The 13,415-nt window shown below is 40.5% G+C and overlaps 1 protein-coding gene across 1 annotated transcript in view; it reads left to right on the top strand.

The window, feature by feature from the left end:
• DHRSX (dehydrogenase/reductase X-linked) overlaps window positions 1–13,415 on the top strand; it is a 161,748-nt gene that overhangs the window by 126,630 nt on the left and 21,703 nt on the right. The window contains exon 6 of the mRNA XM_053969965.1: window positions 4,408–4,615. Within this exon, the coding sequence (XP_053825940.1) occupies window positions 4,408–4,615 (208 nt within the window). The remainder of the gene's footprint in view (window positions 1–4,407; window positions 4,616–13,415) is intronic.

The raw sequence follows: 13,415 nt of genomic DNA, 5'->3' as shown, positions 1-13,415 counted from the left end.
AAAATCAGCTAATCAGCTTCTGGTGAAAAAGAAGAAAAAATTAAAAAAAAAAAAAAAAAAGAAGAAGGAAAAAAAATTAGCAAACCTCAAGGCACTCTCTCCAGAATGGAATACCTACTTATTTTGTTCTTGTAAAAATTCAAAACAATCCCTTTCTTTTCTCCTCCCTGATTTTTGTAATAGTAAGTCAAACCTGTATCTTAAATTGCAAAAAATCTTGATCCAGTAGTAAGAACTTCTGCTAAAAATTAATTGGACACAAAATGCAGAACCTGCTTTATCCTGGTCCTTTATTCATCAGTATAGAATCCATAAAACATTATTTTCAAAGGAAAGAGAAAGTTTGGTGTATTGGTGCTCTCTTGGATAGATTTCAAAGTGGTGAATAAAACTCTGTCTACCTTAACTCCTTCTGTACTTTTCATTTAGTGGGTTGTGCATTGCCCTGTTTTATCAGCATTGACTCAGCAAAATGCTATGGAGGAGCATCCCCTGGGGGATACCACTGTGTTCTCTTGTAGGAAGAGTGGTCCACAGTGAGCCCCACTCAAACAAGGGAGTGAGCATGAACACCTCCAAGCTACTGATGCCAGGCATGCTGTGCTTTCCCACTGAACTTCTTCCCATCCAGTCCTTGCTCCGCTTTTCCTAGCTGCTGACTGTGTACAGGCTTGCCATATCACAGCACATGCTGTCTGGCATCGCCCAAGCTGGGTGGGCAGTATTTATTAGGATGTATTCCTGGGCATTGAACACCAGTGCCTCCTTATCTCTCTTGCTGACTGACCAGCACCCACATGTGCCACTGGGAGCTGGGAGCTACCAGTCTTTTGCCTGGCTGGTTGCCTAGTTAGGAGGCAGAGTTTCTCTGCTTAAGAGTCTTCCTGCCTGGCTGTGAAGCATCGATGCCCTGTGTCCTCAAAGCAGCAAAAGTCCAACTGTCACAGGCACCTCATGTGCTCTGCTCTGCTGGCACAGTTTGCTGGTAAGCTGTGTTCTGCTTGGATGGTTTGCCTCTTGTATGCACTTTGATTTCAGAAATATTTTAGAACCTTCAGAAAATGTGGAAGTGCATAATGTCAATACTATTTTACTTAGTATGCAATTATACTTTTATTCATTGTAAAAAATGTGCATACAGGGAATAAAGTGCCAAGAGAGGCTAGATTTAAAGCCAGATAATTCCATGTGTAAGAGGAATACATTTTATGGTTTTAAACTAAAAGAGGGTAGATTTAGATTGGACAAAAGAAAGACATTTTTATGATGGAGATGGTGATGCACAGAAATGGGTTGTCCAGAAACAGTGTGGATGTCCCATCCATTCAAAGCCAGGTTGGATGGGACTTTGAGAAATATTGTCAAGTGGAAAGATGTCTCTTCTTATGGTAGGTTAGAGGAATTAGCTGATCTTTAAACTTCCAACCCAAACCCTTCTGTGATTCTACACGTGTGTGCTTAGGAGACAGAATGGTGGTGTAAGTTCAGGTGCCTATTTTGCTGATACATAAAGTCAACACTGGATGTAATGAAGTCAAATAACCAGTGTTGATTTATTTTTTCAGTGTGGCATTTAAACAATGTGATTCTAATAAAATGGGGTCTGACAAAAAACAGTTGGTCAACAGAAATCCTCATCAGTTCTGTGTCATGTTATTCCTCTGTCTTATGTAGTCTGTTGATGTCAGATTACTGGAAAGCAAAAAACATACACACAGAAATTGGGAAGAGAGAAGCTAATCATTGCAGAACCTCTGCCAAAAGTTTTTGCTCTGTGTATCCAATTTTATATTCTTCATATCTATATTATGTTATTGAAGTCTGATTCCTGGCTGCCTTGCAGATCATTTGCATCTCTGCACTTGTGATATAAAAGGCTTCCTCATTGATTGGGTAGCTTTTATATCTTCTCAGCACTCATGTTTCTCTGACATACATACCTATGAAAAATACAAGGCTTTGGAGGATCCAGCCCTTGTAGTTCATGCTTCATTGCCACAAGATAAGTCAAAACAGCGCTCACACAAAATGTGGGAATGGGGAGTCATGGGGAGCATCCTCCTGCCTGGCATATGAAGATTACTGAAGACCTGACTAGATCCAGGCAGAACAAGTCAGAGTAGTCCCAAGCTCTGCTTCCCTGCGAGCCACTTGCCAGACAAGATCACTCTGGTTCAACTCGGGAGGCTTGTCCCGTGCCCCAGCTTGCGTTCAGTGGGGGAACGGTGGCGCTGATGGAGGAGTGCCAGGGTGAGCTGCCAGCTGGCTGCTGGAGGCGGTTTGGGATGAATGCTGCTTCCCATGGGTAGTGTGAGCTCTGCCCCACATGGCTGTGCACAGGAGAAGTTTGTAGCAGCTGAGGATCTGGTCCTTCAAGTTAAAGGGGTTGGAATATGCATGAAGCATAAGGTGACATTTTGAGCGTCTCAGATCAGAGCACGGACGTTACTGAATTTAAAATGTAACTGCAATTTCCTGACTAATACCAAATCACTTTTATATTCATGCAGTGATTGTTCTTTACTCTTTAAAAAGCCCATTTTGCCCAAAGGTGCAGGTGCTATCTTTATGATAATGAAGGTAGGTTATTCAGCACAGTACAGCTGAGGCTGTTGGTCGGTCAGTGCAAGGGCCACCTGTGATCAGCTGTCCTTTTTGGTTCTCAATTCATATCATGCTTTTGTAGACTGCTTGTGATTTGCTTGTACAAAAAAAGAGATGGGGAAAAAAAAAGTAAAGAGATGCACTGGAGGTTCAGTGTTGTTTTTTGTTGTTGTCTTCTACTTCCAGTGGTTAAGCTCTATTATTTACTGTAGTGTCTCCAAGTTTCTGAGTCCTTTCAGATAATATGGACAGTTAAATTGCTTCAGTAGCCTTATACCTCTGTAGAGAGTCAGCCTGATTCTTAACATCCAGGGCTGAAGTGCACAGGACATTATAAATAAGATATTCAACAAGAATGAGATAACAAAATGAATTCATATGTTTACTATTCATTCAAAATAAAAAACTTGCACATAGTAACAGCCACAGAAATCACAGGCAGGCTTTCCAGCAGAGTACGAGTATCCCTAGTCTGGGCATGTCTTGCACTTAGGGTGAAGGTGTAGATGATGGAGCTGTAGCTGTGGCTATCACAGAGGTAGGACAACATCTAGGGGAAAGGAAGGAACAAGGAAAGAGAGTTCTGTTCCTGGGTGGGTGCCCCTCTGTCACCTTTCACCAACAGGTTAAGGTTCTGCTGCTACATGGGCCCTAACCCCTGAGTCCACATGGGGAGCAGCTGCAGCATGAAGCATCACTTCCCAGGCTTTAGCAGAGGCAAAACAGGGGCTGGAGCGGTTCCAGTGTTCCCAGGAGCCTGCTGCTTTAAACTCCTGCCTGCTTTGCCTAAGAGCTGTCTGTAATGCCACCATTTCCCTTTGGTTCTGCTTAGCACAAAAATGGTTAGATGAGAGGCTGGAGTAATTACAGGAGTGAATTATTATGGCATAGGAATCTGTGGAAGTGATGCTGAGGCCTCAGTCAGGAAGAGCATTTTAAGTGACATACCTGCTAATTTGCCTGAAACCAGCCTGCTTAGTAAAAAAAAAGGGAGGGGGGGGGGGGGAAAGTACTGCTGCCTGCATGCAATGAAACTCAACTCAGAAGTTCCTAGAAAGCTTGACTTGAAAGAAAGGCACATTTGACATTCAGATGAGAGAGGAGTCTCAGCGGGTAATGTTTTGCTGTAACTCCTGGAATTTGTGTGCCTTTGTCATACCTCTTTGGCACAGACCTTGCCAGCCATCTGTGCTTTAAAGGCGGTGTAGGGCCTGGAAACTGTGGTTACACTTGCAGCTGCTCTCCTTGCCCCATCTTTTTATCCATCTCTTAGCTGTGCACAATCTGGTGTGTGACCAGGGCAGCTGCAATGAGTACCTTGCTCATCTGTACTGTTCCCAACACAGAAGCCTTCAACTAGTAGGTTCTGATGCAGTAAAAATAATATTAGCAACAAGAAGTAGTTTGATCAGTCATGAATTTAACAGGTGGCAGTGGGGTGTGTATGTTTGGAAAGAGCAGAGCAAAAGAGGGGAGAGAAGTTTAAGGGCCTCCAGGTGATGATAGCCCAGAGATTGATGTCTCAGCATTTCTAGTTTAAAGAGTCTAACAGAGAGATTCTGGCAGGTATTGTGTAATTTTATTTTAATATTTTTCCCTGCTATAAATAAGACTTGGTGTGTGATGCAATAATCACCAGAACTTGAGTAAACAACACGCCTGCCAGTGATAAGCTGTTTCTTCTGACGACTCAGTGTATATCTGGATATTGCAAAATGTGGTACATTTGATGTTTGTGCAATTCTGCTCTCCTTCTGTTTTTTTTTACATGCATCTCCCTCTTTTTTTCTCTCCTGTGTACAGATGTTCGTATTCACCCCATGGAGCCTATGCCCAAAGCAAACTTGCCCTTGTGTTATTTACCTATCGACTACAGCATCTTCTGACTGCAAATGGAAGCCATGTGACTGCTAATGTAGTAGACCCTGGAGTAGTGAATACTGAGCTCTACAAGCATGTCTTTTGGGTTGTAAAAGTGGTTAAATGGATGACAGCCTGGCTATTTTTCAAGGTATTCCATTTTAAAATAATTTTGTTGCTGCGCACCTGCATTGTGAAAGCTGCAGTTGGCCTGGAGCTGAAGGTGTTTCAGAGTTTATAATAGTGTATGGTATTTATTGCATTTCTCTGTGCTGATGAGATGGAGATGTACAAAAGCAATAAAGTCAGGCTTTCCAGCAAACAAATATTTATTTTAAATGGAGGGAGCAATCTGTCACAGTAGGGAAAGGGAATGCCTTTCACAGTCTTTGCCTATGCACTGGTAATCTCTGCCCTGATCTATCCACGTGCATGGGAGCAGGACATCACCCTAACATGGAGCCAGAATATGCAAAGTGTTCCTCAGAAACGACTTGGTCATTCTCTTAAAGAGAAGTAGATGTGATCTGGCATGGTCTACATGTACGCAACATGTTACAGAGAGGAGGGCAAAGGGAAGAAGAAAGTTTTACAAAAGTGGCAGTGGAAGGTGGCTGTGCTCCAGGATGTGAGGTCCAGACACTTGTGCTCAGGGAGGTGGGACAATTTTTAATTAGGTTTTTCATTCTAACACATACTTGTAATGGTGCTTGAGTTTTTTGTTATCCAATCCTCATCCGCACTAGGAAACAAAAAGTTGTTTAATAAAACTGATCCAGAAGTGGGACAGACGCAGTTATGGGTAATGTTTTGTAGGGGTGTAAGTAGATTAAGATGAAATCAGTTTAGCTGTGTAGGTGCAATCTCCTCATGCACACAGACCTTTGAAGGGCTTGTGCTGAGAAAATGTACTGCTTATAGCTCTTTCAGAAAGTAGTTTTGGATTAAGTAAATGGAACCTGATTCCATTAGAGAAAATTAAATGTCCTAATTAAAATGAAGTATTTTACATCAAGAATCATGTCCCACAAAGCAAATTAATTTTAAACTTTGATATGGAAATATCAGTTGCTTTCATTTTAGAAATGAACTGGAGGCTGGAAGAGTGACTGTAAAATAAGATGCAAACAAATAAACCCATATTTAAAAAAAAAAATAGATCCTTCTGAGTGCCCCTTGAAACTTGCAATAAAATTGTAATAAGAATGCTCATGATCTGTAATGCACTCTTAAAGAAGCAGACTGCAGCTTTGCCAAACCATGTACATTAAACCTGTTTTCCCTCTTGTGATTGCCATTTTAAATATCAGTCGGTGGCGGTGTTTTTTCACTGGACTTACTTCACCTTGCTAATATAAAAGTTTCATGTAGATTTTTAGGTTGTGCTTAGAATTTCCTGTGGAGACACAAAATTCTGACTAGAGTCTTGCATCTTAGAGCGAGTTTCAAGTCTCTTGTTTACAGAGCTCAATTCCCCCCCAGTTTTATTGATGCGCCCAGGAGACATTTTTGTATTATACTGGTGATGTTTAGACACTGAATTGGATGTCATTGAGCATTTAAAATGATTTATCACAAGAGGGATTCCCATTCTTACAACTCCAACAGTCCTGCCACTGATAGTTCCTGATCCTTTCTTTCTTCTTTGGATGTGATACTGCTCAAAAGAAATTCTGCCTTGAAATAGGTGACAGACAGACATACTGATCTGTATGGAAGAGTGATGCCTGCACTGCCTGAAAGGCAAATGTATCAATTGCTTTCTGAGTCAGAATAACCTCAGATTTGGATATCTGAATGCTTCAGTTATCGAGGTTGAGATTTTCACATTTTTGTCTAACACTCAATATGTTTTTCCCAAAAGCCAGAGGAGAGGGAAATTCTTACTTTCTCTCTTCACATCATCCCTTAGTCCTCTGAGCTACAGCTCCAGCTTCTACTCTTTGCTTATTGCTCAGGATATATGTATGTGTTCGGGAGCGCTTCATCCCAGAGAAGTGCCCTGATTGGCATCACAAGGAGATGTTTAGCTCCACAGCAAGCTCACATTGAAAGCCTGTCTCGCAATTTTAATAGTGCTCTACTGAGGGCTGTAGTATTCAACATTCAAGTCTGTGTGAGTCTTGTGTTGGTCTCATGCATTAGGGTATATTTCTCCTGAGAAAAGTAAGAAATCAAGTAAGAAAATTCAGTTGTCTGGTAATATTAGCTGATAGTTGGTAGTATGGATTTTTCTCCCCTGGAATTTTGTTCCTGAGCACTTATATGAATCTTCCTTCTAGGATTATGGCAGTAATGCAGTGAAAATGAGGTGATAGCTCTCTAAGTCTATTGACTTAACCAACTATTCTAAACATAGAGTGGGTTCTAAACATGTGCTGGAAATTGCTTCACTCACTGCAACATGGCACTCTTGAGAGCCAGCACAACCCAGAGAGCTTCAGTGAGGAAATGCATCACATCGCATTCCCTCAGGAGAGAGTCAACATCTTGTTTGATTTAATTCCAAATAAACTGGCAGAGCCCCCACTACTTTTCAATGCATTGCCAGCACTGGTGCCAGTTATGCTCAAGTTAAATACCTCTTAGGGATTGCAGCCTGGCCCCCACCTTCTCTGGGCCGCTCATGTTTGAGGCAGCTCAGTGTGGCAGACAAGGCTGTCGGCTCAACATCTGCCTTGGAGCTGCCTCAAGATATTTAGGTACTTAAATGAATAGACCTACAGTCTTGTAAATAGGCCATGATACATATGCATAATTTACTCAAAGTATTAACAGCTTGATTTTCTTAAAATTGCAAACCATTATCTTCTGGGTTTTATACATGGCTCAGAAAAGCCTTGGCCAAATCATTTTGGTGTTTTTCCCCCCAGAAGTTGCAGTCAAAGGCATTCCTGTAGAAATAAGATAGGCCGAATTAAAGGTTCTGGTGACAGCCATAAAATTTGTGAAATTGATGCCTGCCCTTTAGAAATGGTGGTTTCATTCTTTCTCAGCTCGATTCTTTCTCAGAAAAGTTATTGTCTGCTGTGTTATTCTAAATTTGCACTTTGCAAATATTTCCTCTGTATTTTTCATAAACATGGACTGCACCTGTCACACAAGAGACAAATTATGTTTATTACTCAAAAAAAAAAAAATTCTATCCCTATGACTTCTTAGTAAATAAAGCCTGATGAGCTGACACAGTCCTCTGCAGAATGCAATGAAGTATGTTATCCTTTAATAATTTTTAACATAAATTCATCTTCTTTTTGAAGAGATAAAGTCCAAACTAATAAACATTAATTAATGAGATAGTAATAACTTGAAAAGTCATTCATTGAGCATCAAATTGCAATTTAGCTAAGTGTGCAACACAGCAGCTTTAGCATTGGGTACTGTGCAAGCTGGAAACCAGGAAGTACCATTTCTCTCCCAAGTATTTCTGCATCTGCAGCAGATACTGCATATTCATTCTTAAACCAGATGGTCTCTGCTTGTGATACAATTAAAATGCCTTAGAGCAAAACAAAAAACTTGACTCTCATTAATGTCCGATAACAGGGACTGTACTGCTTCATATGACTTCATTATGGCATCAAAGTAGAGATGTTTGACAGATAGCAGTGTTGTAAAGTTCCCCAAAACCTTGTTTATGACAAGCTTGGTGAACATGTCATTACCAGATATAGAGTATTTGGTCCTTTCAGCTAGCTGAGATGGGTATTTAGGAAGGCATTGTGGAAGGAAGGCTTTGCATCAGATCCTGTCTCAGCTGTCATTTACAAAGACGTTGTGCCAGATAAGTGATTATTGACTGACAAACTGAAAATGAGTAGGATTAGTGACCCTGCCAGCCTGTAAAAATGAAGGGAAAGGCTTCAGGAGCATAGACTAGATAGACATCAGTCAATATAAACTAATTCATTTCCTTCACCTTGTCAAAATAGGCCTAACATTAGTGTAATTTTCCTATAACATTTTTTTAAAATGCTTCCAGTCAGTAAGCACGTCTAGAAAACAAGATCTAAAGGACCTGGATTCATCATTCATGCCAGAGGACATAGTCATGCAGGTCTTATTGCAGCATTTCTTGTTCAAACTGTCCCTTTGGCACTGTGAATATAGTAAATTTAATTCATCCTACCCCCCAGGTGTCAGAAGACAAACGCATCACAACACAATAGCACCAGCTGTAAGAGAATGAGAGTAATTAAATCCCACAGCTGAAAGCAGCAATTCATCAGCATCAACATCTTCTGTGCATGAGAGTGTGTGGTCCTCACGTAAAGCTAATCTGGGCCTTTCTCACAAAAATGAAAACTTGCAGGAACGTATAATTTGCAGTTAATTTTTACAAAAGGTTTTTCTGGTCAAAAACATAGAGAAGAAAACAGTCTGCTTGAATCCAGTAACACTGGTCTTGCAGCAGGTACCATTTTTATACACATTGGTACAGGGATTTAAGCTTTCAGAGCCAGGTGTCTTTTTTACATCTATTAAGTGTTTTATTATTTGCACAGCCATAGAATGATTCTATGGGGAAAGATGAGGGAACTGGCCTGAGAAGGCTAGTAAATAATCTACTGTTAAATTCCCAAATCCTGGTGATCTGGGTTTTTTTTCTTGCATGTGAACCTCTGTACTTGGTTAAGTATCCAGGTCCTGCCTGTTATGGGGATGGAGCTTGGCTGCTTTATTTATTGTAACTGCTGAGCACAGAGCCTTCTGAACACAGAGCCCTGTGTGTCTGTTCCAAGTCAGATCAGACCTCTCTAAGGTAGGCTGGCCCTCAGTGCACACATAAATACCTTTGGACCCTGGTCTCCACTGAACCTGTGACTCCCCTGCATCCCAAGATATCACTATTATTCTGCATGTTTTCTAAGCTCTAAGTGGTTAAAATATTTATTTGAAGGGACACGTTGAGAGTTGTGACAGAATGTTTTGATGGCAGGAAAATGAAGGATTTGTGTTCATTGCCTCAGCATATGGCACACAATGGAAGGTATGGTTGCTGTAGAGGACAGCACAAAATGGGTGGGATTATGTCACAGTGCATCACAGGGAGTAAAGGATGTTGAAGTTCTTGTTTTTAACTTATTTGGAGCAGCTGTTGGTGTGATTTATCCCCAGACCACACCCAAGCTTCCTCTTGAAGGGTGCCAGTTGGAACAGGCTGAAACACAGGCTTGGAGGAAGCAAAAAATGAAGTAGTGTGTGCACAGAGATACATCTCACATCCTGTCCTGCAGTTTTAGTTGTTAAATTAAAATAAGCACCTTTTTTTTTTTTTTTTTTTTTTTTTTTTCCTTCTCACAGTGTGAAATGGGAAGATTGTCTTCCATCTTTCAAAATTGTTCACAGGACAGGAAAACTGTTTCTATGTCTAATGCTGCCTACAGGATTCACCCTTTTTAGCTCAGGAAATGGTCTAAAGGAAAACAGGTTGGAGCTACACTGTGTACTGTGTGAAAACCCATGCTTACACTGTGTGAAATTGTTTTGGACGTTTCAGTAAGTGACTGAAATGTCAGAAGCTGCATGTCTTACTGTGTAAGAAAGGGTTTATCCATAACTCTGGTGTGTTAGAAGATTGCTGATTTAACCTGACAGCTCAGGAAGATTATTTATGTGAAAGCATTTAAATTTGTATTCAAAAGAGTGAGAAAAATAGTCCCTCCATTGCTTTACTGGGGTGAGAGTAAGTAAACAGTTAAGAAATTGTGAAAATATATGAGCCTAACCACTGTTAGCACATCAACACCTATCATTCTGTAATCTGTAACTGGTTTCATATTCAGAAACCACAGAGTTAGTTGGAAAGACATTTTCCATCCATCAATCTATTCCTTGCAGTACTTTCCTAAGTATTTGATAAATACCTTTGTGTGGTAATTTATTCCCAGTCAAACTTGTTGAAAATTGAGAAAACACAAAAAGGAGGATAATTTTGCTGTGGATCAAAAACATATCAGGGACTCTGGACCGATTCCTCTCAGTTTAAATGAAAGTCTCCTTGATGTCTCTAAAGTAAAGGTCTCAAAAAAGAGCCTGAAAGATTGGGAAATTAGAGAATCTTGAAATTTCCACTAGACCATTAGCACAATCTTAGCATCACACTACTGTAAGTCCTCCTCATGCATCAGAGAAGTACAAAGTCAATCATGTGCTTAAAATGGTCATCTAGTATAACTCTACTTGGAATCTTGAACCCACTGGCAGCAGGATACAGAGCAGCCACTAATCTTTCTCATCAGTATATCTCTCAAAGAAGAAAAGAGAAAGGAAACAACACCAGCCCCAATTAAATGACTCATTCAGCAAGAGTAGGAACAGGAGTTGCAGGCAGTTTCTCTCTTCCGTGTGAATGAGTTGGAAAACAGAGTTAAGGAGAAAAACCACTGGCTTCCCTTGGAAAATCCTCCAAATTAGCTTATGGATGAGCAGCAGTTTGGAATTAAAATAAAAAGATGCAGAGGAGTAGTTTGTGGGGAGTGCATATTCAGGTATATTTAATATATATTCATATGTTTGCATAATTATACATATGTATATGGTCTATCTAAATTCCTCAATGCTTTGCTATTTGTGAGTTATGTGTCCTAAAAAAATGATTTGTATTGCAGAGCCCCATTACCTAAAGACTCTATCCACTGCAGTGAAATATAATTTTAGGAGATTTTGGAGATCTACAGGCCCTCCTTTCCCCCTCTCTGAATATGACAGTTTGTAAGTTACCAGTAGTTGAAGGAGACTGAAAAAACTTTCAATGTGAAGTAAGGAAATTCTTCCATGAACAACCCAAACACAATTTTTGGTGGTTTTCCTGAGTTTTCAAAGGTTGACATAAAATGTCAGGTTCTACCAAGAAGCTGGAAACATCCCCTTTTCTAGAGGTCTAAGACATTTATGCCTGGAAGTCACCTCTGACAGGTCTCCTGGTTCATAGATCTCTGCAATATAAATGCCAGCATCAGAGGTGTGGTTTCTTCATGGTCACTGCTACTACAGGACCTGTCTTATCCTAAGATAACTATCTACAGCTGGACCACTGAATTAAGTCCTTCAAGTGGCAGTTTATCCCTGTGAATGACAAAGGGGTCTTCTGGTGACTAGTTCAGCTGTAGATGTCTGTGCTGTATAAAGTTGGTTAAGATGAATCCTTTCCAAAGGTGCACGATGTTAATTTTCTACGTTTTTTAAAAAATGACCTGAAGGTGGTAGGATTTTGGATGTGCACAGGAGAGAATAGGAACTGTAAAGGTTTGTTCTTAGAACTGGGGCACAAGTAATCTGCTATCAATCTGGTTTTGCAAATGGCAGCTCTCAGGTGTTAGACCATTTCCCGTATAAGTGGGAAATGTGCTCGTGGGCAGCTAGAGATGTGGAAATCCCAGTTACTTATGAAATATATTTCTCATATATGTTTATAATCTATTGTGTGCCTTCACTACAGCAGCCCTGGGTGAGGAAATCCCAGTTACTTATGAAATGCATTTCTCATAAGTGTTTACAATTCATGGTGTGCCTCCACAGTTTATCACACAGATATCGCCATGCATTTACATGGGTAGTTATGTGTACTCTCTGTGTGTATTTATAATAGCCTAATGTTTGTAACAAGAGAGAACCATGGGAAGCAACCACCATCTACTCTTTGAGGATGAACTGCAAGCAGTAAACACACTTTTTTAATATAACAGGATCATCTGCCACCCAATTTGTGAGTTATGAAAACTTTTAGTTCAGAAGTCACATGAGTAACTCTGGCTTTAGTAATGACTATAATGATTATGATTGCAAGCTACAAACTTCTGCGTTGCATTTTAGAAGGACTACTGAGATACTACATGATGTAGTGGTTCTTTTTGTTCTCATTATGTTCTAAACTAAATACTTGGAATTTGGTGGATTTTAATAGGTAAACACAAGAAGGGACTTTGGTTTAGTGCCTCTAGTCCCCATTTTTTCTAGAAGGAGCCTGATCCTAAATGTGGCACAAACATATCATTAATACAATCTCTCAAGAACTAGTGGTTTGTGTACATTATTACATATTTAAACATTCTGTTTAAATTGTGTCTGTGAATCTCTTCAGGGCAAATGACTACATCTTTGTGGTGCCATCTCAGTGCTGGGGAAAGGGGAAGTAACCGCAGGGGTTGCATTGCCACAGACCAGGTACTCTGCAGGAAATACAGAACATATGCAGAAAAGGATTTGGATGAAACCAGAGCAATGTGCAATAAAACAAGAATGAACTTGGACAGCTTATCAGAGATGGGATTTATAGTGGTATTTATTTGGCCCCATCATGCTGACCTACTTTTCTGTCACTGGAATAGGAAGGAGGTGCTGCTACTGGTCCTAGGCCGAAAAACTGAGTTGCTCCCCATGTCTCCTAATCGTTGCTAGCCGCCACCAACTTACAAGCTTGACTTACTGTCTTACCAATATTTTGCTCAATTTAGTACTTTTTGAATGAATAGCAGGGGCCAGAGTTGGTGCTGTGTGCCTGGCCAGGGCTTTGCTGCGAGAGGCACTGTGAGCCCCAGTGCAGCCATGTCACATCCCTGCAGCCAGCAGCAGTATGCTGAGGCTGGCTGTCTCTCAGGATGAGACTTACTCAGAATTGTTGCCTACCAAACTTAAGATGCAAAGTCTAGTCTTCTACAGTCTGTCACTTGTCATATACTATCCTAAGATGATTAAAAATGTAGAAAGAGAAAAGCTGTCTTGTTGTTTTTGGAGCTCAGAGTGTTGAAAATAAGCTTATACAGACTGTGAGTATATTTGGGTTCCTCCCACCTGGAGTGCTGCATCCAGCTCTGGGCTCCCCAGCACAGGAAGTGCATTGAGCTGTTGCAATAAGTTCAGAGAAGGGACACCAGGAAGATCAAATGCATGTTTCCTACAAGGAAAGGCAAAGATAATTAGGATAGTTCAGCCTGGAAAATAGAAAACTT

Source organism: Vidua macroura, chromosome 2, assembly GCF_024509145.1.
Source record: "Vidua macroura isolate BioBank_ID:100142 chromosome 2, ASM2450914v1, whole genome shotgun sequence".
NCBI lineage: Eukaryota > Metazoa > Chordata > Aves > Passeriformes > Viduidae > Vidua > Vidua macroura.
This window is presented reverse-complemented; position numbering and strand designations above follow the sequence as displayed.